This window comes from Trichosurus vulpecula, chromosome 2 (assembly GCF_011100635.1).
Source record: "Trichosurus vulpecula isolate mTriVul1 chromosome 2, mTriVul1.pri, whole genome shotgun sequence".
Classification (NCBI taxonomy): domain Eukaryota; kingdom Metazoa; phylum Chordata; class Mammalia; order Diprotodontia; family Phalangeridae; genus Trichosurus; species Trichosurus vulpecula.
In genome coordinates this window covers 118701076-118723386 of record NC_050574.1, presented here as the reverse complement: position 1 = coordinate 118723386, position 22311 = coordinate 118701076, and the positions used below count along the sequence as shown (strand labels likewise).

At 40.6% G+C, this 22311-nt stretch overlaps 1 protein-coding gene across 1 annotated transcript in view; it reads right to left on the bottom strand.

Annotated features, from left to right (window-relative positions):
* GDPD4 (glycerophosphodiester phosphodiesterase domain containing 4) overlaps window positions 1-22311 on the bottom strand; it is a gene marked incomplete at its 3' end in the record, with an annotated part of 72443 nt that overhangs the window by 10325 nt on the left and 39807 nt on the right. Inside the window, exons 13-15 of the mRNA XM_036743924.1 lie at window positions 7925-8072; window positions 6493-6575; window positions 671-720 (exon numbers count right to left, since the gene is read on the bottom strand). Coding sequence (XP_036599819.1) covers window positions 671-720; window positions 6493-6575; window positions 7925-8072 — 281 coding nt within the window. The remainder of the gene's footprint in view (window positions 1-670; window positions 721-6492; window positions 6576-7924; window positions 8073-22311) is intronic.

The following is a 22311-nucleotide window of genomic DNA, read 5'->3' as shown; positions in this document are numbered from 1 at the left end:
CTGAGGCAAACAGAGTTAAGTGACTTGTCCAGGATCACATGGCTAGTGTCTGAGGCCAGATTTGAACTCAGGAAGGAGTCTTCCAGACTCTGTTTGCTACTCAATCCACTGCCCCACCTGTTTGCCCCTAATATTATATATGTATGTTATACAAATATATGTATATGTAATAACATACATATGCATAGATTAAAAAAAACCTCATTTGATCCTCACAACAGCCCTATGAGGGAGCTCATATTATCCTCCTTTTCCAGATGCAGAAACTGAAGCTGAGAGAGGCTAAGCAACTTCCCCAGAGACACTCAGCTAAGTAAGGGATTTAAACTCCAGTCTTCCAAGTCCAGGACTCTGTCCACCACTCCACACAGTTATGTCCAAAGATCAGAGTGTTCAGGTAGAAGAAAAGTATGGGGCATGATGCTACAGGTGATGAAGGAAAAGGGAAAGAAAACCACAGTTTACAGAGACTGATCACAGGCCAGTCTGTGTCTGGTTGCACTGAGGCACCCAGGGGTATGCTGTGACCTGTGGCGGGGAGGGACTCGGGACATAGGAGGCTCCTGGGGGCCACTCATAAGTATGTCAGGGAACCTTGGAGGGACCTGAGACCACTCAACCGGGGCTTCCCTGCTGACTCCTCTCACAGGAATCTCCCAACTCTACCTACCTGGTCTTGAGTTTTTCACACTCGATTCACACCATCCTTTCTGTCTCCACCTGGAATAAAGAATGAAGCAGTTTACCTGCGGAAGCAAGGCCACCCAGAAATCACTGCATCTCAGAACTGGGAGGGATTTTAGAGGCCATCAAATCTCAAGTATAGACATACCCCAGAAGTGGTTTCCTGCCTCTGCCTGAAAATCTCCAAAGGGGGGGAGCCCCCCACCCATTTCTCAAGAAAACTTGGTCCACTTTGCAGCAGCTTCTCCTGACATCAGGCCTAAGTTTGTCATTCTTCCCTTTTTGGATGAACAGGAAAAAAGCCTAATCTCTCATGGCAGCCCTTCAAATATATGAAAAAACAGCTACCACCTCTTGATTTTAAATTAATGAGATTATCATAGCAAAGCACTTTATGCCTTGCTATATAAATGCCAGCAATTCTAAGTTGTAAATAACCTAAATGAGATAGAACAAAGGGCAAGAAAGGCAGCAAGGTATGGGAGGAAGTGCTAGATTTAGGGTTGGACTTGGGTTCAAATCCCAGCTCTGATATTTATCGCCAGAGAGAAATTTAGACCTTATACAGACCTTCTTCTACAAGATGGATCACCTCTAAAGTTTTTTAGCACTATGAACCTAAAGAGGAGAAGGCAACTGTAGGAGGTTAAGACATATGAAGGCTCACGGGAAGGGACGCCTGAATTTGGCTACAGCCAGATCTGTCAACCAGGCAGAGCCACCCATTCTGAGCCCCTCAGCAAGGAGTCCCTGCCATGGAGTTTTTAAGCTGGAGAGGTGGTCTTCTGTGAAAAGCCTGCATCCAGCAATATGGGAGAGGAGGAGTCCATTGCCTAATCCAGCCACAAGGGGCAGCCCACTGTGGCAGAGGGAACAGTGTCCTGCCAATTATGAGAACTGAGGTCTAGTCCCAACTCTGTAACAAATCCACTGCACAATCTTGGGTAAGTTATTTCTCCTCTCCAGTTTTCTCATCAATAATAGGGGAAAGGTTTGATGATCTCGAAAGCCTCTTAGTAGGGCAACCGCTGGAAAAGAGACTCCATGGGAGTCAAGGTCTCTGGATGGGATGGTGCTGACAATGTGGCTGTACTGGAGAAACAGTCTGCTGGGAATCAGAAGGCAGGACTTCAATGGTCTTTGCTGGTCTTGGCCATTATGGAGATGATGGTCATGTTGAGGCTTTCTCGGCTCTCTTCTTCCCCTTGCCTTTCATATCCAATCAGTTATCAGATCCTATTGATTCAATTTCTGCAACACCATCCACATCTGTCCCTTCCTCTCTAGTCTTACAGTCACTAGGCCAGTCCCCAAAGTCTGCCTGCCTCCATTCCCTGCCCCCCACTTCAAACCTTACTACTGCCACAATAATCTCTCTTACGCATCACCTTGGTTGTTTCTGTACTCCTCTGCTCAAACCCCCTTAATGCTTATTATCTTCCCAAGTTCCTTCGCCTGGCTTTCAAGGTTCTCAACAACCTACTCTCCTAGACATCTCGTAGTGCTCCTTTCCAAACATACTGTCACTAAGTCTAACTGCATTACTATACCCTGCTACCCTCTGAACTGCTACACACTTACTGACCTCTATGCTTCTGTTCGTATTCATCAAAATTCAATAAATATTTATCATCTCGTATATGCAAGGCACTGAGTGCTGGACAGACAAACACAAAGGCAAAAATATGCCAATCCTTGACCCCAACAAGTTTACATGGCTGGGTTGATTGGGCGGAATAAAAATGTGTTATGAATGAATGCATAAAAGAGTACTTATTAAATATTCACTCACTAAGTACAAAACGCTGTACTAAGATCTGGAATACATATAGAAAGGACAACCCCTGACCTCAAGAAGCTCACAGTCTAATAGGGTGTATAAAACACCTTTAGGTTTCAGCCAAGGGTAAAACAACAAAGGAGCTGGCATTTGCCGGCCAGGAACTGAACTAAGTGTTGGGGATACAAAGAAAGGTGGGAAAGTGCTTCTCACCCCCAAAACACTTATATTTTAATAGGGCAGATCACACGTAGATATCTAGGCACGTACAAGATCTATAAAGAGTAAATGGGAAGCATTTCCAAAGAGAAGAAACCAGGAGGGGATCAGGGGTGGGTATAGGGGAAAGAAGTCCTCATGAAAAAGATGGGAGATAATCATGTATCTTCTGTGGTGTCATTCCCATTAGTAAAGCCAGATCAGTATCTGTTAGACCACTTGACTATGCCAACAGCTTTGGCATCCAGAATGCTATTTTTGGGGTCTTCAAAATCTATGCCTACTGAGGAGTTCGCATGATAACACCTAGAGGAACAGTCACCAGGCTTCATCTCCACCAAGGGTTGCCTCCCTGGAGGATGAAGCTTTGGGGCAATCTAGACACGGGGCATGTGGAGAGGGGAAAGCTGCAATTCCCAGAGTGCTTGAGCTTACCTGCTTATACATGGTAGTTGCTTAGTAGTTGATGTTGAGGATGGTAAGGATGGTGGTGGGCTCCTTATCCTCAGGGATTTCTCCCCCGGATGATGGCCAAAGGAGCCGGACTGGGAGCCGGGCTGGAAGCCAGGCAGGTAACTCTGTGGAGAGCTGCTGGGAGTTCCGGTGTTCTTGGGCTTACCTGCCTGTCAGTGGCAGTTGGTTGGCAGTTGGTGGTGGCAGGAATGGTGGGGCCCCTTATCCAAAGGGAATTCTTCCACCTAGACAATGGTCACTTGGCTAGAAGTAGGCTTGGAGATGCTGCTCTACCAGGGCTCTTGGGTATACCTGCCCTTCGATGGCAGACATGGAACAGATCAGTAGCAGGTGGGGTTGGTGGTGGCAAGAAGGGCATGCCCCTTCACCATAGGGGTTGATCCCCTTGGTAACGGCCAGTGCTCATCCAATCTTTATGGGACCCTCACTGATCTTCCCTGGTTGACTTCCTGACACAGGCCCTACAGCATCTATTCCAAACCTTCTCTTAAGTCACCTATTTTCCCTCCATTCCTATATCCCTTTCAGGAGAGTGGCAAGCTTTATATAATTTTACTGAGAAAATTCCTTTTGCGTCCCATTGCTATACCTCAAATGGCCTCATTGTCATGCCCTTACTCTTTTATCCTTTGCTCCCATTTCAAGAAAATAGATGATTCTTCTCCTTACCAAGGCCAACTCCCTCTACCTGTGCCCTTGATCCCTTCTCCTTCAGATTTCCCCTTTGATCATCTGGGTGTTTCTATAATCTTAAATCTTTATCTACCCATTCTTTAAAAAAACACTTTCCATTTGACCTCACCATCCCCTCAAGCTATCATCCTGTCTTTTTCTTCTGAACTCTGGTAGCCAAATTCCTAGAAGTTATATATCCTCATTTCCTCCCAGGTCTTCACCTCCCACTTCTCAATGTTTTGCAATTAGGCTTCTGATCTCACTACTCAGCTGAAAATGTTCTCTGCAAGGTTATCAAAGATATAACTGCTAAATTCAATGACTTATCTCTGTCCTCATCGTTCTTAATCCATCTTTTTGGGTACTGATGATCACTCTTTTCTCTGAAACTATCTCCTCCCTTTTTGTTGTTGTCAACCCTACACTCTCTTAAATCTGCCCAGTAGGAGGTGCCTATTTTTTTGGATCATCTCTCAAGGCCCTGATCAAAGCCCTCTTCTTTCTCTACACTATTTTGAGGATCTCACCAAATGATGCCATGTCATCCCCATAGCAAATTACTCTCAAACTTATGTGCTCAGCCCTCATTTTTCTTCTGAGCCCTAATACTGTGTCATCAACTGCCAATTGCCACATCTACCTAGGCATGCCCCGAGCATCTCAAATGCAACATGCCCCAAGTAAGATTCTTCTCTCTCTCTCTTTAAACTAGCCCCTCTCTTTCTACATTCCCTATCCTTCTGGATGTCTCAGTTTTGCATCCTCAGAGTCATTCTCAATTCTTTATTCTCCTTTATCCACCCCAACACCAATCAAATCTCATCTTGATCTCTGCAACATCTACGTACACACCACTCATGCATTCAGTAACAATCATTGAAAGCTTCTTATGTGCTAGGCATTGAGTATACAAACACAAAAATCACGCGCAAGTAAATGTAAGATGTAGACAACCCCTACATTGTCCTAGCAACTGGCAGGGGAGAAGGAGGGGGTTAGGAGAGGCTTCCTATAGGATGTGGCACCTAAGCTAGAGTACATTCACACTTAGGGGCAGGGGATACATGATGATTCAGCCAAGAAGGCTGAGGAGTGGTCAGAGAGGTAGGAAGAAAACCAGGAAAGAGAAATGTCATATAAAGTTTAAGGAAGACAAGAGTATTCAGGATGAGAAGGTGATAGTTTTAAGGATCACAGAGAAGCAAATAGGATAAAGACTGATGAAAATGCATTAGATCTAGCAGTTGAAGCAATGCAGTTTCGGTCTAGAGACAGGGTTTAAAATCATATGACCAGTAAGGAACCCAGGACTGGAACTTAGCCTCCCAACATCCTTCTTTGGTTCTTCGACAATCAAAACTAAAACCAGCTGCTCTCCAAAGGATACAAGGCTGAAATGGACAAGCAGATGCCAGAAATTAAACATGGCGACCAACTAATGCTTGACAGATAGTCATTGAAACTCTTAGATACTTAAGTAAGTTGGAGAGTGGGGAGTAAGGACCCAGACCTGTTATGTTTGGGGTGGGAAGGACAATGGAGAAGGTCATAAATTGAGGCATTATCTCCTTGCTGTTCTTCAGTGAATTTTTGTATGCCAATTACAGTATCTCCTCATTTTTATCTTTTTCAGTACATATGGGTATGAGTGGGAGTTGGGGGCAGAGTGGTTTAAGGAACCCACCAGCAGGCTACTGGTGCGACATAAGGGCCCACATACGATAAGGGCGGTTGCAGTGTCAGGAGACAAGGGGGCTTTTGGTGAGAAGGTAGGAAGTTGTAACTGGCAACAGACTGGATATGGGGGTACAGGGAGAGAGAGAAATCAAGAATGATATTTAGGGTGTAACAAGTCTGGGTAACTAGGAGGACAGTGGTGCCCTCAACAGTAATTAGAAGAAGGGTTTAGGGGGAAGTAAGTTCATTTTTGAACATGTTGAGTTTAAGATGTCCGGATACGGGACGCTGGACAGCAGAGGCTAGGGATGAACACACAAATCTGAGGAATCACTGCACTGAGATGCTAGTCAAATCTATTGGAGCTGATGAGATCACTGGTAACCCCTCAGTTCCATCACTCAGACTCCCTTGTTGAGTCATTTTTCAGTCGTGTCTGATTCTTCGTGACTCCATTTGGGGTTTTCTTGGCAAAGATATGGGAGTGGTTTGCCATTTCCTTGTCCCACAGTTAATAAGTGTCTGAGGCTGGACTTGAACCTAAGTCTTCTCTACTTTCATGATCCCTTGCTCAATTCATTATACTATGCTTCCTCTTTCTACTCCCAGTGAAGAAAGCTATAACTGGGCCCTGGGTGCCCAGATATTCCACACAACGGCCTCTCTCTCTGAATGCAGCCTGGCCTACTTGGGAAAGGATGTGTATGCCTCCCATACCCATTCCCAGCTGCCATTTCACCCATGTTTTTAAAGCTGTACTGTTCTCCTTGAACAGGAAGGCAGCAACTCCCGGGGCACCAGCACACAAAGAAAGTCAGGTTCATAGAGCAGAGGAATGAACTCTGGCCCCTGGCAATGGCTCTGCCTTCAGGGCCACCTAGAAGTCAGAGTTCAAATCCAAGTCTCCAACTTCCGGCTGGACTAGGCAGGGGACAGGTGCCCAGGAAACCGTCAGAAAATTGGGAATCTTAAGAAATAATTACCAGTGGAAAAAAAACACAACCATAATGACTAAGGCAGAAATGAAGTCCAGCAGTATCCACCTTCTCATATACTCATCCGGCGTCTAGAAAACAAACAAGACAGAAGTAGGCACAAATTGGCAGAGGTGGAGGTATAGAGAAATGAGCTGCTAGATTCCCCCATGGGGGCAGGACCTCGGATCCTGTACTGGCTGGCGTACCAAGCCTCTAGGGAAATCCTAGTGAGCCAGGATGGAAGAACTGTTCATGTGCAGAGGGCTCTGCGGTGGGGATGGAATGGTCTTAAGGGTTCCATATTGAGTCAGTAGTAAGGGGTGGGGGCTCAAAAAAGCTAACTCAGTCACAGGCTGTAAGAATAAATACACTGGGGTCCGCTTGGTAGCACAGGCCCTGGAGTCAGGAGGTCCTGAGTCAAGAGGCCTCAGACACTGAGTGATGTGACCCTGGGTAGGTCACTTAACACTGATTGCCAGGGAAAAAAGAATAAACACACTGCTGCCCTCTGTCCTGTCCATTCAGCTTTGGATGTCATATTTTAGGAGAGGCATTGGCAAGCTGGAGCTCAATGAGTGGAGGGTGAGTAGTTCAATGACAGGCACGGAAACTATGCCATATATAGAACTGGAGGAATTGAGATGGTTAGTCCAAAGGAGAAAATAGTTAAATTTGACTACTGACTTCAAATACCTAAAGAGATCACAGAATCATAGGATTTAGAGCTGGAAAGAAGCTTAAAGGCCATCGAAACTAATCCATTTGACTTGAGGAAGCCATGGTCCAGAGTGGTTAAGAGACTTGTCCAGAGTCACATGGGGAGGATGCAGCTAGCCCAAGATTCTGACTTCTGATCCAGAACTCTTTTCATCAGACTACACTGACTCACAGAGAAGAAACTTGTTCTGCTGGGCCCTAGAGAGCGGAACTAGGACCAGTGTAGAAGCTACAGTGGTAGATTTCAGCTCAGTATTTAAAAAAAAATAATTCCTAACTGGAGGTATCCAAAATGGAATGGGCTACTTTGGTAGACAGTCAATTCCCTATCGCTGGAGGTGTTCAAACAGAAGGGCTTCGTGTGTTTTAGGTAGGGCTCAGACTTAATGAATTCTCAGGTCCCTTCTAGCTTGGAGAGTCTTTTGCTCTGATGGGAATATCTGCTAGACTGGACCCCTGGAAAAGATCAATTTTGTTCAGTCAGGCCAACTCTTTGTGGCCCCATTTGGGGTTTTCGTGGCAATGATACTACACTGGTTTGCCATTTTCTTCTCCAGCTGATTTTATAGATGAAGCAAACAGTGTTAAGTGATTTGCCCAGGGTTGCGTAGCTAGTAATTATCTGAGGTTGGATTTGAACTGAGGTTTTCCTGACTCCAGTCGTGGTGCTCCATCTACTGTGCCACCTAGCTGGGAAGATCAATACAGGCAACTAACTTACCATTAAGAAGTATGGCCTTTTCACGTTCCTCAGTATCTGGATGGCATTAGTGGTGACCGAATGAACCCCAGCACACCAGGCCAGGGAGTATAACCAGGGCTCATTGATGACGTATATGTTGGTGAAGATGCCATATTTCTCATATTCCCTGGAAGGAAAACAAAACCTCTAATGACCGACAATCCCTTCTTCCTCCCATCAACGAGAGATCAAACATAACTTTGGTGTCACTAAAAATCCACTAAGGAAAAGAAGCAGATTCTACAATGACAACCCAGTAGGAATAAAGGGGCTGGAAATGCAATGTGTGGGATTTTAGTAAGGCATTCTCCTATCCCCCCAAGTACCCCATCACCACACACACACACACACACACACACACACACACACACACACACACACTTCAGCTGGCAAGTTAATAACATCTGCTGAGTATCTACTAACTTCTGACCACTGAACAAAAATTTGTATTTGGGGATAAGGGAAGGAATTAAAAGAAGGGAGAGAAAGATGCAGAAGAGCATCTTCCTTGCCATTCATGGGCTTACTATAATACAGATGACTGGTGTCTGTCTATCTAAGGATACTTCCTGGAGGAGGTGGTTTGAAATAGGGTGGTTTCTCAATCTCATCTTTCCCCCTTCTCATCTTTGAGTCTTGGAATACATAGACCATCCTCCTTGCTTGGAAAGCACTTCATTTTTATTTCCACCTACTGAAATCCTCCTTTCCATGGAAGTATCCTCAATTCAGTTAATTTCAACAGCTAGGTAAATACTACAAGGAAATTAATGATAAACAGAAAGGTCCTATATACACCAGAATATTTTTGGCAGCACTTTTTTGGTAGGAAACAAAACAGATGTTCAACGATCGGGAAATGGCTGTAGAGCCTGAGATGATCTGCTCTTTACTTCCATTGGCTGGATGGCTAATTACTCTTGTTCCAACATCATAACCCTAAATTTATTTTTAGTTTTACTTTACAATGTTCAGTTCCTCAAGGTTTTGAGTTTCAGATTTTCTCCCCCTCCTTTTCTTACCGCCTCTCCCCACCCAAGAGGGCATGCAATCCGATGTAGGTTCTATGTATACCTTCACACTAAACATATTTTTCACAATAGTCAGGTTGTAAAGAACTATAATCAATGGAATGAACCACAAGAAAGAAGAAAGAAAACAAAAACAAACCAAAAAAGAGAGCAAACAGTTTGCTTCAATCTGCATTCAGACTCTGTGATTCTTTCTCGGGATGTGAATCGCTTTTTCCATCATGAGTCTTTTGGAGTTGTCTTAGAACCTTGCCAAGTCTATCGAAGTTAGTGATCAGAGATACCATGCATCTGTAACCGTGTCTAATGTTCTCCTCGTTCTGCTCCCCTCACTCGGCATCAGATCACATAAGTCTTTCCAGGTTATTATGAAGTCGATCTGCTCCCCATTTTTTATAAGACAACAGCATTCCATTATATTCATATACAACATGTTTAGCCATTCCCCAATTAATAGGCAACCCCTTGATTTCCAATTCTTCGCCACCACAAAAAAGCTGCTATAAATATTTTTGAACACGTGGGTCTATTTTCCACTTGTATGATTTTTGGGGGATATAACCCTCAAAGTGGTATTGCTGGGTCATTTTTAAAGCCCTTTACGCAGAGTTCCAAATTGCTCTCCAGAAAGGTTGGATCAGTTCACAACTCCATCAACAACGCACACAACCCTACTCTCAAGAGACTTCTTCCTGAAATGTAGTACCTCCTGGACCCACTTCAACTCACTAACTTCTATTATTCTCTGATGATCATAACTGGGGTTGGTTTGTCAAGGTTTTTTGGTACAGATTTTAGTATCACTTTGGTTCAGCCTTTTTGAACTTCCTGCAGTGGATTGAATCCTCCTCACTCCTAAATGATTGCAAAAAGAGCCATGAACTAGGGACTGATGAAGGGCCTTTTTCGGGTTTTTTTCTCTTTTTGCACATTTATAAAAGCTACCACTGGATCAAAATATTCTAAGCAGTTTTACTTGCATAAAAATATTTGAAAATGGTAATGTAGCCCAGGCCCAAGTCTTTACATGAGTGTGATGAACTATTATTGTGCTGTAAGACTATGACCATGGCAAATACAAAAAAGCATGAAGAGATTTCCATGAAACAAAGCAAATTATGGAAAACCAGGAATACGCAATGAACACAACAATGGAAACCACAGCAACAATCAAAACTGCATGCTGTGACCTTGGAAGGGACTTACCTTTCGTACCTATAGACAGGAAAAAAGAATTCCTGACCAAAAAAGGGATGGATTAAAGAGACGATGAAATGGATGTTTTTCCACAAGTTTAAATTGGAAGGGAAATAGTTAACTGGGGGGGGAGGAAGAGATTCACACCAAGTGTAATGGGGGTCTGCTGCCTCAGATGGAATCTCCATGTGGAGGAGGCTAGGCAGCTGATGGCATCTCACCACAAAAAGGACACTTGGAGGCTGCTTCTGGAAGAATCGTGATAATGGCCAATGGAGGTACCTTGAAAAGACTGTGGGAAATACGTGGAAGTTCTGGAACTGGTTATGGTTGGCTAATCATAGGGTTGGGAAAAGCCTTTTCCCAATGGCTACATAGCCAGAACTGAGGGTATCTTCATAAAGATCCTCTCTTCACCTCATTGTCTTTAGCTGTGCTCTAGGGTGGAGACAGTATCAAGTGAGAGACCACACTTTAGCGAAGGGCTGTGGGGCCTTGCCCCTTCCTTCATTTCCTCCAAATGAAGGAAAAGAGTGTCAGCCAAGCTTCTGAAAGAATACACCATAGTGAAGGGGGAGTTCAAGAGGGAACAGGAGTCCAGAGGAGACACAGGCATGCAGGACAAATTTGAAACCAATGTGCTGAATTGATTATATACTTGAAAAAAAAAAGCTTGTAGAGGACAGTCTTGGTTTCATATGCAATACAATTTTTTTCTATTCTTTGTATTTGCTTACTGGTGTTTGTCAGGTCCAAAATAACAAAAATTTAAAATGTAAAAAGAAAAACGTTAGCCCCAAATAAGAGATATAGAGCTCTAAAGACAAATTATGAAAACAGAATATATGGTCTGAAAGTAGACTGTGAACCTAAATAGTCCAAAGCACCTCCAAGTTAGGTTTGTAACAAAAACTGCTATTAATTAAAATGAACTTCTCTTCTTTGAAGAGGTGAGAGCTTATGGATATGGAAGATGCCCACAAGGTTGGACTTGGTGGGTGTGTTGCTTAGTTTTGCTGAACTGTTTTGAACTGTTTTCTTCTTTTTTATTCTTAGTTAAAAGGGATAGCTCTCTGGGAAAGGAAGGGAGAAGGAATCATTTGAGAAATATAGGTCATATAAAACTGAATGAAAGTAATGTATCTTTTTTGACTGGGGAAGGCAGGGCAATTGGGGTTAAATGACTTGCCCAAGGTCACACAGCTAGTAAGTGTGTCAAGTGTCTGAGGCCACATTTGAACTCAGGTCCTCCTGACTCCAGGGCTGACACTCTACTCACTGCACCACCTATCTGCCCCAATGTATTTTTTAATCTCAAATTAACAATCATTTATTCAATGCCTACTGTGTGCAAGGCATTGGGGATATCAAGACAAAAAGCAAACAAGAACCTACCTTCAAGAAGCTTACACTCTGCCGGGGAAGACTACACAAAAAGAGTAAAGTAACTAAAAGTTAATTTGAGGAGAGAGGGAATGAGAACAACCAGAAAGATAAAGCCTTCCCACAGAAAGTGGCACCTGAGCTCAGGGTTAATGAAAGCTTAAGATTCTAAGAACTGGTGGGAAAAAAGGAGTACAAAGCTCAGTGTGGGGATGTGCAGGTCAGCCTGTGCAAAGGGGAGATGGTGGAAGGAGAGTTTGGGTGTGGGGAACAGCAAGCAGATGAATCTGACTGAAACAGAGAATGCAAAAAGGGGAAGTGTAAAGTTGGTTTGAAAAAAGGCTACGCAAACTGAGGCATTCTCTCATTCCTGCCCCAGCTGCTCAAAGTATCCTAGAATGCATTACTGTTTTTAGTATTTTATTTTTCCCTATTACATGTAAAAACAATTCCTAATATTGAATTTTCCTAATATTGATTTTTAAATTACTTTTTTGAGAGGTAATCAGGATTAAGTGATTTGCCCGGGGTCACACAGCTAGTAAGTCTCTGGGCGCTGCATTTGAACTCAGGTCCTTCTAACTCCAGGGCCATGCTCTATCCACAGCACCACCTAGTTGCTCTAGTTTTCTTTTTAATGTGGAGTTCCAAATTCTCTCCCTCCTCATTCCCCACATTGAGAAAGCAAACAATTTGATACAGGTTATACAAGTAAAGTCATGCAAAAATATACTTCCATGTTAGTCATGTTGTGAAGGAGAACACAGACCAAAAACCCAAGAAAATTAAGTAAGCAAAAGAAAAAGTATGCTTTGATCTACATTCAGATTCCCTCGGTTCTTACTTTGGAAGCGGAAAGTATTTTTCATCAAAAGCCCTTTGGCATTGTCTTGGATCTAGAGTACCTTATGCCATACCTCATGCTGATGACATATTCCCTCCAGCAGACTGCAAACTTGTTGAAGGCAAACTATTTTTTTAAAAATCTATTTTCGTTCAATCATAAAAATCTGCTTTCTCTCATTCTCACTTTAACCACATCGTACCTCAACTGAAAGAAAAACAGAAGCACTGATCCAAACATGTATAGGCAAGAAAAACAAATTTCCACAATGGCCATGACCCAAAAAAATACATCTCATTCTATACTCTGAGTTCTTCACCTAGCAGGCGGTAGGTAGAATGTTTCATAATTAGTCCTCTGGAATCATGGTTGCTTATTATGCTGATTAGAATCCCGAATCCTTTCAAAGTTGTTTGTCTTTACTGTATTGCTATCATTGTATTTGTTCTACTGGTTCTGTTCATTTCACTCTGCATCAGTTCATATAAGCTTTTTCTAAGGCTTCTCTGAAACCATCCCCTTTACAATTTCTTATAGCACTTACAATACTATAACTTGTTCAACATTCCCCAAATGATGGATACCCCATTGGATTCCCATTCTTTGCCACTTCAGAAAGAGCTAAAAATACTTTTGTATTCCCTAAATTAGAATGTGTTTTGTTTAGGACTAATCCTTCTTTTAATATACCCTTCCTCTTCTATTTCCCTATTGAGTGAAATGTATCTTTATACCTAACTCTGTGTTTGTGTGTATGTGTATGTATTCTTCCTTCCTTTGAAGGTGTCAACCACTTCTCCCTACCCCCTCCTCTTTGTATAGATATCCACTTGCACACTCTGATTAAGTGAGATAATTATTCCCAACCTTCTTTTTCCTTCTCTTCCTCCACCCCTCCACCAAGTGCATTTATCTTCCTCTCTCCTTCCATTCTTCTTTTAAGGTCATCAGGATATAACAGAACTACTTTCAGGAACTGTCAGCTGGATTCTCTTTATGAGCCCTGATGATGGGGTTCAGAGGGGATATACGTATCATATCATCTTCTCATAATTGAATGTATGCAGTTTACCCTTTTTTTTGTCCTTATGGTAGTTTGTTCTTATTTACCATTTTAGGTTTCCGTTAATGCCTATGTTTGAACTTCCAAGTTTCTCTGCAGCTCTGGGCTTTTTATCAAGAATGCTTGAATGGACCATTTTACTCAGTTTTGCTGGATAATTTATTCTTGGCTGGAAGCCCACATCTCTTTTGCCTCCTGAAAAAGTATATTCTAAGCTCTCTGCTCCTTGAGTAGTGGCTGCTAAATTTCATGCAATCTGAATGTGGTCCCCCTATACTTGAATTCTTGCTTTCTGACTGTGGTATATTTTGTTGGATTTGGAATCTGGATTTTGGGTACAACGTCCCTGGAAGTTTATACTTTGGTGTTTCTTTCCCAAAGTGACTAGTAGATTATTTCTCTTTCTACTTTGTCCTCTGGTGCTAAGAGATCTGGGCAACTTTCTTTTGATATTTCTTGATGTATGACGTTTTTCAGGTCAGTTGTTCTTATGAGATACCTTATATTTTCTTTGTTTTTTTTTCTGGTCTCATGGAGTCATTGGCTTCTATTCGGTCCATTCTAATTTTCAGGGAGTTCACTGATTGGGCAAGATTTTATACCTCTTAAGCTGTTAATTTCCTCTCCAATACTTTTTTTCATAGCTCTCATTTCTTTTCCAATTTTTTCTGCTAGTGCTCTCATTTCACTTGTAAAAATTTTTTAAACTTTTTTTTACAACATTTGCTTTATCTCTTCCCAGGATTCTAATTGACTTTTTGCCCAGACCGTGTTTTCCTTTAAAGTTTGGCTTATACTTTAAAGCTTGGCTTATAAATGTTTTGGAGTCATTCTGTTTTTGGGTTTGGGCCTTGAGCACCCGTCATCATAAAAGCTTTTTATGGTGAGATTCTTTTTTGTTTTGTTGTTCATTCTTTGCTCATTCTTCAGGCATACTTTCCAACTTTGAACTTGATTTTAGGGCCAAATTCTAGACCTGGGTGTGGGTCTGAGCAACAGTAGACTACCACTACAATTAGCCAGCTAGGAAACTCTGCTGGTTCAGAGGGACAGAATTGCAGGCTCCTCTTCAGTCCAGGATTTCTGACTTGCTTATTCCTCTGCAGACTTCAGATTTAGTTGGAGGCTAGAGCTGAGACCTCATTCTGTTCCTGGGGGCCTGAGCCATACCAATGCTTACTTCTTTCACTACACCATCTAGGGCCTGCAACCTTCATTACCCTAGAAAGCCAGTCCTAGACCAATAGGTCCCTACCTCAGTTCACCCTGGATCTCTGATGTGGAACTGGAGAGTGCTTGCCAGTTAGCACATGTTCTCATCCTGGTGCCCTGGTATGGGTCAGGGACCTCCTCTTGCCCTGGTGAGCAGACAGCTCATTTATAATGGAGTGTTATAAATACTGCATTCCACACAAATCAATTTTTCTACATATTACCAACAAAACCCAGCAGGAAGAGAAAGAAAAAAAGATTTCATTCATAATATCTACAGATTACATAAAATGCCCCAGAATCCACCTACCAAGACATACATAAGAACCAAAACACTTTATTGAAATAAAGACAGCCTTAAGTTGAACAATAGTAATTGGCCATGGTAATATAATAAAAATAACAGTGCTAGCCACATTAATCTACTGATTCATTATCCTCCATTATCAAATTACCAAAGGATTATTTTAGAGAGCTGGAAAAAAAGCTCAATAAATGAATGGATGAAAAAAATGCAATATACAGCAACTCTTAGGTTCTACTTCATGCTTCAAAGATGAGCAGAAACAACAACAAAAGGCACAGGCAGGAAGTATTGCTGGGACTGTGAATTGGTCTGGCCATTCTGCAAAGCAATTTGGAACTGTGTCCCAAAAAGTCAGTAAACTATGTATACGCCTTGGACTGGAAAAACCACTCACTACTAGACCTAAACCCCAAAGAGATAAAAGGAAGCAGAAAAGAACCTACATCTATAAGAATCTTCAAAAAAGCTCTTTTTTACTATAGAAAAGAACTGATAACAAAGGTGTGCCTATCAACTGGGGATTGTCTTCACAAATAATAGTATATTAATTTAATGACAAATCATAGTATATGAATATAATGACATACTTAAGAAGTATGTTACTTTCCATAAGCAATTACTAAAGGGACAGTTTCAGAGAAACCTGGCAAGACTCATACTGCTAAATATGCAGAACCAGGAGAACAATGAATACAGTAAGAATAATATCATAAAGAAAAACACCTTTGAAAGACTTAAGAACTTGTGCAATGATAACCATGACTTTAGAGAGCCAATGATAAAGCATACCACCTACTTCCTTATAGTGAGGTGTGGAACTTAAGAAACCGGATAAAACTTTTTTTTTTATAAAGCAGACATGTGAATTAGTTTTATCTAAGTACATTGGTTACAAGCATTGTAGTTTTCTTATTTCATTGGGAAGCGGAATTTGGAGAGAAAAGGACAGGGGAGCTAGTGGTAGTGTCTCCAAAAGAGGTGAAAAAAGAAAAGAAAGAAAATTATTAACGCATTTTAAAAATCTCACAGAAGAGAACAGAAAGATCTTCAGAAGGGAACACAGAAAAGCTGGACAGATTTGAAAGTAAGATGTTGAATTTATTACATATTTTAAAAAAGCAAGCTGTATGTAACAGAGATCTGCTGTTTCATATATAATCCTCTTTTCCTGTTCTACTGTGCAAATGGAAATGTTCTTGGGGGTAAGGACTGGTGTTCAATTCAGAATAATTTCTTTTTTCAAAGAAAACAGCTCTAACCGAATTATGTGGATAGCAAAACAAGGTTTTCATAGAAGCAAAGAATTTCAGCATTGTAAAGGTTCATTTAGCCTGATCCTTTTAAAAGAAATGCCCCCCCCCACAATACTGCTAACATACATTCATCCTGCCTCCAGTTGAGGAGGACTCACTTCCTCTCAAGCCAGCCCATTCTACTATCAGGTATATCCATTAGAAAGTTTTCTTTATATTATGCCAAAAGCTGCCTCTCTATAACCTCTCCTCATCACTCTTGGTTCTGTCCACAAGGGTCAAGTCCGCTCCCTCTTATACAAGAGGATCCTTCAAATATTTCAAGGCAAGAACCACAATGTACACATCATCTTCCCCCTCCCCAAGACCACCAAATTTTCTCCTCTCCCAGCTAAACACCTCCAGTCCCTTCAACTATTTCTTATCTAGTCACCTCCTTGATATCACTATGACCCTCCTCTGGATGCACTCTAGTTTTTCAATGTAATTTCTAATTCAGAGCACCATCACAGAATGGATATTCCAGGTATATACTGATATAATACAATGTGCCTATTTACCTATTTCATATTTCTCCAAATATTGCTCTAATTGTTTATTTATAAATATTGTATTTATTGATACTAATATCCCTACTGAAATAAGTCAATAAATTCTGCTTTTATTTCCATTAGAAAAAGATAATAGATCTGTAGGCTGGGAGAGCGCTCAGCGTGCAGAGCTGCCCCAGACGGCACCAAAGCGGAAGCGGCCAGGAAAACCAACATGGGAGACAGGCTGGGAGAAAGTTGTGTGCCTGAAACTGGTGGAGATTCCCAGGCCTCCCAACACAGGAAGGCAGTCTGTGGAAGCAACGTGAGGCAGCGCAAGGCCACTGGGGCTGTGAGACATCAACTCCTGAAGCTTGCAGCCCAAAGGTACGAAACACATCTTCTTGAACTTCCAGGAGACATAATGTCCAGGTAAATGGCTCTAATCCCTCCCCCACCGACCGAGAGAATTCCTCGGAAAAAAAATGCTGAAATAGAAGAGACAGAAGTGGGGCTTCAGTGGCCAAGTAGTGGGAGTTCCTGAGACCCAGAGGGGCAGAGCCAGCAGGGGTCAACACCAGGACCCCAGATGTACCCTTGCTCTCCAAGGGAAGTGCCAGACACCAGCTCAAACAACAAAGAGCTGAGACCATTGCTGAAGAACTACAGTGCTGGGGAGCAACCCTCGGGGAAGAGACTTCAGACAGTCAGACCCCTCCCCCACACCTCGGGAAACTGAAGGCTACAATTCCCTAATCCAGTAACTAGACTCACAATCCCCAGAATAAGAAAGCTGGGACAGAGAACCCTCAGCCCCAAAAGCAGAAATTTACCATAAAGCCAGGAAAAGGCTAACCAACATGAAGAAAAACACAAAAAAACCGAGGACCATTGATTCCTTTTATACAGACAGGCATGATCAAAATACCAATTTGGAAGAGGATAGCAATGACACTAGACCCACATCTGATACCTCAAAAGGGAATGTGAACTGGTCTCAAGCCCAAAAAGCATTACTGGAAGATCTAGAGGAGGATTTTAAAAACCAAATTAGGGAAGTAAAAGAAAAAATGAAAAAAAAATGAACTGACGAAATCAAGTCCTTAAACAATAAGACTGGCGAAATGGCTACAGAGATTCAGAATCTAAATAGAGAAAATGACACCCTGAGAGGTAAAATCAACCAGTTGGAAAAGGAGAATTGAAAGCAAAATGAAGACAGCAACTCATTAAAAATTAGAGTTGAACAAGTGGAAGCTTATGACTCTATGAGGCATCAAGAAGTGGTAAAACAAAATGTAAAAAATGAAATAATAGGAAAAAAATGTGAAATATCTGATTGGGAAAACAACTGACCTGGAAAATAGACCCAGGAGAGACAATTTAAGAATTATTGGCCTACCAGAAATCCATGATGAAATAAAGATCCTTGACAGTATCTTCGAAGAAATTATCAAAGATAACTGCCCAGAGGTCCTAGAACCAGAGGACAAAATAGTCATTGAAAGAACCCACCGATCACTCCCTGAAAGATATCCCAAACTGAAAACACCAAGAAATATTATAGCCAAATTTCAGAACTACAAACTCAAGGAGAAAATACTGCAAGCAGCCAAAAAGAAACAATTCAAATATCGTAGAACTACAGTCAGGATCATGCAGGATCTCTCAGTTTCTAAATTAAAAGACAGGAGAAGTTGGAATATGATATTCCAAATGGCAAAGGAGCTGGGACTACAACCAAGGATCAACTACCCAGCAAAATTAAGCATAATTTTTCAGGCAAGGAGATGGACATTCAACGAAATAAGGGAATTCCAGACCTTCCTGATGAAAAGGCCAGAACTCAATGGAAAATTTGATCTCCAAATACAAAACTCAAGAGAGATATAAAAAGGTGAACAGGGAGAAAAGACCCCACAAACCTTATTAATCAATAAGGGCAAATTATTTGCATCTTTATATAGGATTATATCATCTTATGTATGTTTTATATATATATGTGTATATATATATATATATATATATATACACACATACACGTTTGTCAGTCTTGAGAATAGTACAGCTATTATGACAATTGAAAGGGATACACATAGACTGTGAATGTGTGTATAAAATAACTGATATAAGGATAAAAACATAATTAAGAGATGTAAAGGGAGAGTTACGGGAGAAGAGGCAAGGAGGTAGTAGAAAAGGGTAAATTACATCAAATGAAGAGGCACAAAAACACATTTTAGTAGAGGGAAAGAAGGGAGGGAGAAGAGCAGTATTTGAGCTTTACTATCATCTGATCTAGTTCAAGAAGGGAATAACATACCCTGATAAGCACAGAAATCTAACTTGTCCTACAGTTAGTAGGAGGAGAAAGGGGGGAAAAAGGGAGTAGGTGGGGTGGTCAGAAGGGAAGGGAGAAGTAGCAAGTGGGAAACGGTAAGATAAGGGAGGGGAATCAAGAGGGAGGGTAAACTGAGCAAGGCGACATTCAAAAGCAAAACTTTGTTGAGGAGTGGAAGGGGAAAGGGAGAAATAAACGCATAAACGGGGGGAAATAGGATGGAGAAAAAGACAGATAGAAATCATAACTGTGAATGGGATGAACTCTCTCATAAAACGGAAGCAGATAGCAGATTGGATTAAAAACCATGATCCTACAATATGCTGTTTACAAGAAACACATTTGAAACAGTGGGGATACACACAGGGTAAAAGTAAAAGGCTGGAGTAAAACATATTGCACTACAGCTAAAGTAAAAAAAGCAGGTGTAGCAATCCTAATCTCACACAAAGAAAAGTAAAGATAGATTTAATTAAGAGATAAAGAAGGACACTACATCCTGCTAAAAGGCACCATAAACAATGAAGCAATATCATTGTTTAACATATATGCACCAAGTGGTATGGCATACAAATTCTTAGAGAGGAGGTTAAGGGAGTTACAGGAAGAAACAGACAGCAAAACTATAATATTGGAAGACCTCAACCTCCCCCTTTCTAAAATTGACAAATCTAACCTCAAAATAAATAAGAAAGAAGTTAAGGAGGTGAACAGAGTTTTAGAAAAGGAAGATATGATAGACCTCTGGAGAAAACTGAATGGGGATAAAAAGGAATATACTTTTTTCTTAGCAGTACATGGCACAGACTCAAAAACTGACCATGTACTAGGGCATAAAAACCTCACAATCCAGTGCAGAAAGGCAGAAGTAGTCAAAGCATACTTTTCAGATCATGACGCAATAAGAATTATTTGTAATAAAGAACCATGGAAAAATAAGTTAAAAATTTATTCGAAACCAAATAATCTAATTCTAAAGAATGAGTGGGCCAAAGAACAAATCAGAGAAACAATAACTTCATTCAAGAGAATGACAATAATGAGACAACATACCAAAACTTATGGGATGCAGCAAAAGCAGTTCTTTGGGGAAGCTTTATACCTCTAAATGCTTACATGAATAAAACAGAGAAAAAGGAGATCATTGAACCAGGCATACAACTGAAAAAGCTAGAAAAAGAACAAATTGAAAATCCCCAATTAAATACCAAATTAGAAATACTGAAAATCAAATGAGAGATTAATAAAATTGAAACCAAGAAAACTATTGAATTAATAAATAAAACAAAGAGCTGGTTTTATGAAAAAACCAATAAAATTGATAAACCTTTGGTCAATTTGATTAAAAAAGAGAAAGAAGAAAATCAAATTACCAGCATCAAAAACAAAAAGGGTGAGTACACTTCTAATGAAGAGGAAATCAAAACAATAATTAGGAATTATTTTGCCCAATTGTATGCCCATAAATTTGACAACCTTAGATGTATGGATGAACATCTACAAAAACATAAATTGCCCAGGTTAACAGAAGAGGAAGTAAAATTTCTAAATAACCCCATCTCAGAAAAAGAAATTGAGCAAGCCATCAATGAACTCCCTAGGAAAAAATCTCCAGGGACAGATGGTTCTACATGTGAATTCTATCGAACCTTTAAAGAACAATTAATTCCTATACTTTGTAGACTATTTAGGAAAATAGGTGAAGGAGTCCTACCAAATTCTTTTTATGACACAAATATGGTACTAATACCCAAACCAGGTAGAGTCAAAACAGAGAAAGAAAATTATAGACCAATTTCCCTAATGAATGTTGATGAAAAAATTTTAAATAAAATATTAGCAAAAAGATTGAAGCAACTTATCATGAGAATAATACACTATGACCAGGTAGGATTTATTCCAGGAATGCAAGGCTGGTTCAATATTAGGCAAATTATTAGCATAATTGACCATATCAACAACAAAACTAGCAGAAACCATATGATCGTCTCAATAGATGCAGAAAAAGCCTTTGACAAAATACAACACCCATTCCTATTAAAACACTAGAAAGCATAGGAATAATGGAATCTTCCTTAAAATCACAATAGCATCTACCTAAAACCATCAACAAACATTATTTGTAATGGGAATAAGCTAGATGCATTCCCAATAAGATCAGGGCTGAAACAAGGATGTCCATTATCACCCCTATTATTCAATTTGGTACTAGAAATTTTAGCTGTAGAAATAAGAAAAGAAAAATAAATTGAAGGAATTAGAATAGGAAAAGAAGAAACTAAATTATCACTTTTTGCAGATGGTATGATGATTTATCTAGAGAATCCTAGAGAATCAAGTAAAAAACTACTTGAAATAATAAAGAACTTTAGCAAAGTTGCAGGATATAAAATAAACCCACATAAATCCTCAGCATTCCTATACATTACTGACAAAGCCCAACAGCAACAGAAAGAAAGAGAAATCCCATTCAAAGTTACTGTAGACACTATAAAATATTTGGGAGTCTATCTGCCAAGACAAACCCAGAGACTATATGAACATAATTATGAAACACTTTTCACTTGAATAAAGTCAGATCTAAATAAATGGAAAAATATCAGTTGCTCATGGTTAGGCCAAACTAATATAACAAAAATGACAATTTTACCTAAATTTATCTATTCAGTGCCATGCCAATTGAACTACCAAAAATTTATTTTACAGAGCTGGATAAAATAACAAATTTATCTGGAAGAACAAGGGGTCTAGAGTATCTACGATATTAATGAAAAGAAATGCTAGGGAAGGTGGCCTAGCCATACCACATATTAAACTGTACTATAGAGCAGTAGTCATCAAAACTACCTGGTACTGGCTAAGAATCAGCGTTGTAGATCAGTGGAATAGGATAGGAACACAAGATGGAGAAGTCAATGACTATAGCAATCTACTCTTTGATAAACCCAAAGAGGTCAGCTTCTGGGCTAAGAATTCACTATTTCACAAAAACTGTGGGGAAACTTGGAAAATAGTAGGGCAGAAACTTGGCAGAGACCAATATCTTACACCATCTACCAAAATAAAGTCAAAATGGGTTCATGATTTAGGAATAAAGGCTGATACAATAAGCAATTTGGGAGAGCAAGGAACAGTTTACCTATCAGATTTATAGAAAAGAAAAGAATTCATGACCCAACAAGAGATAGAGAGCATTACAAAATGC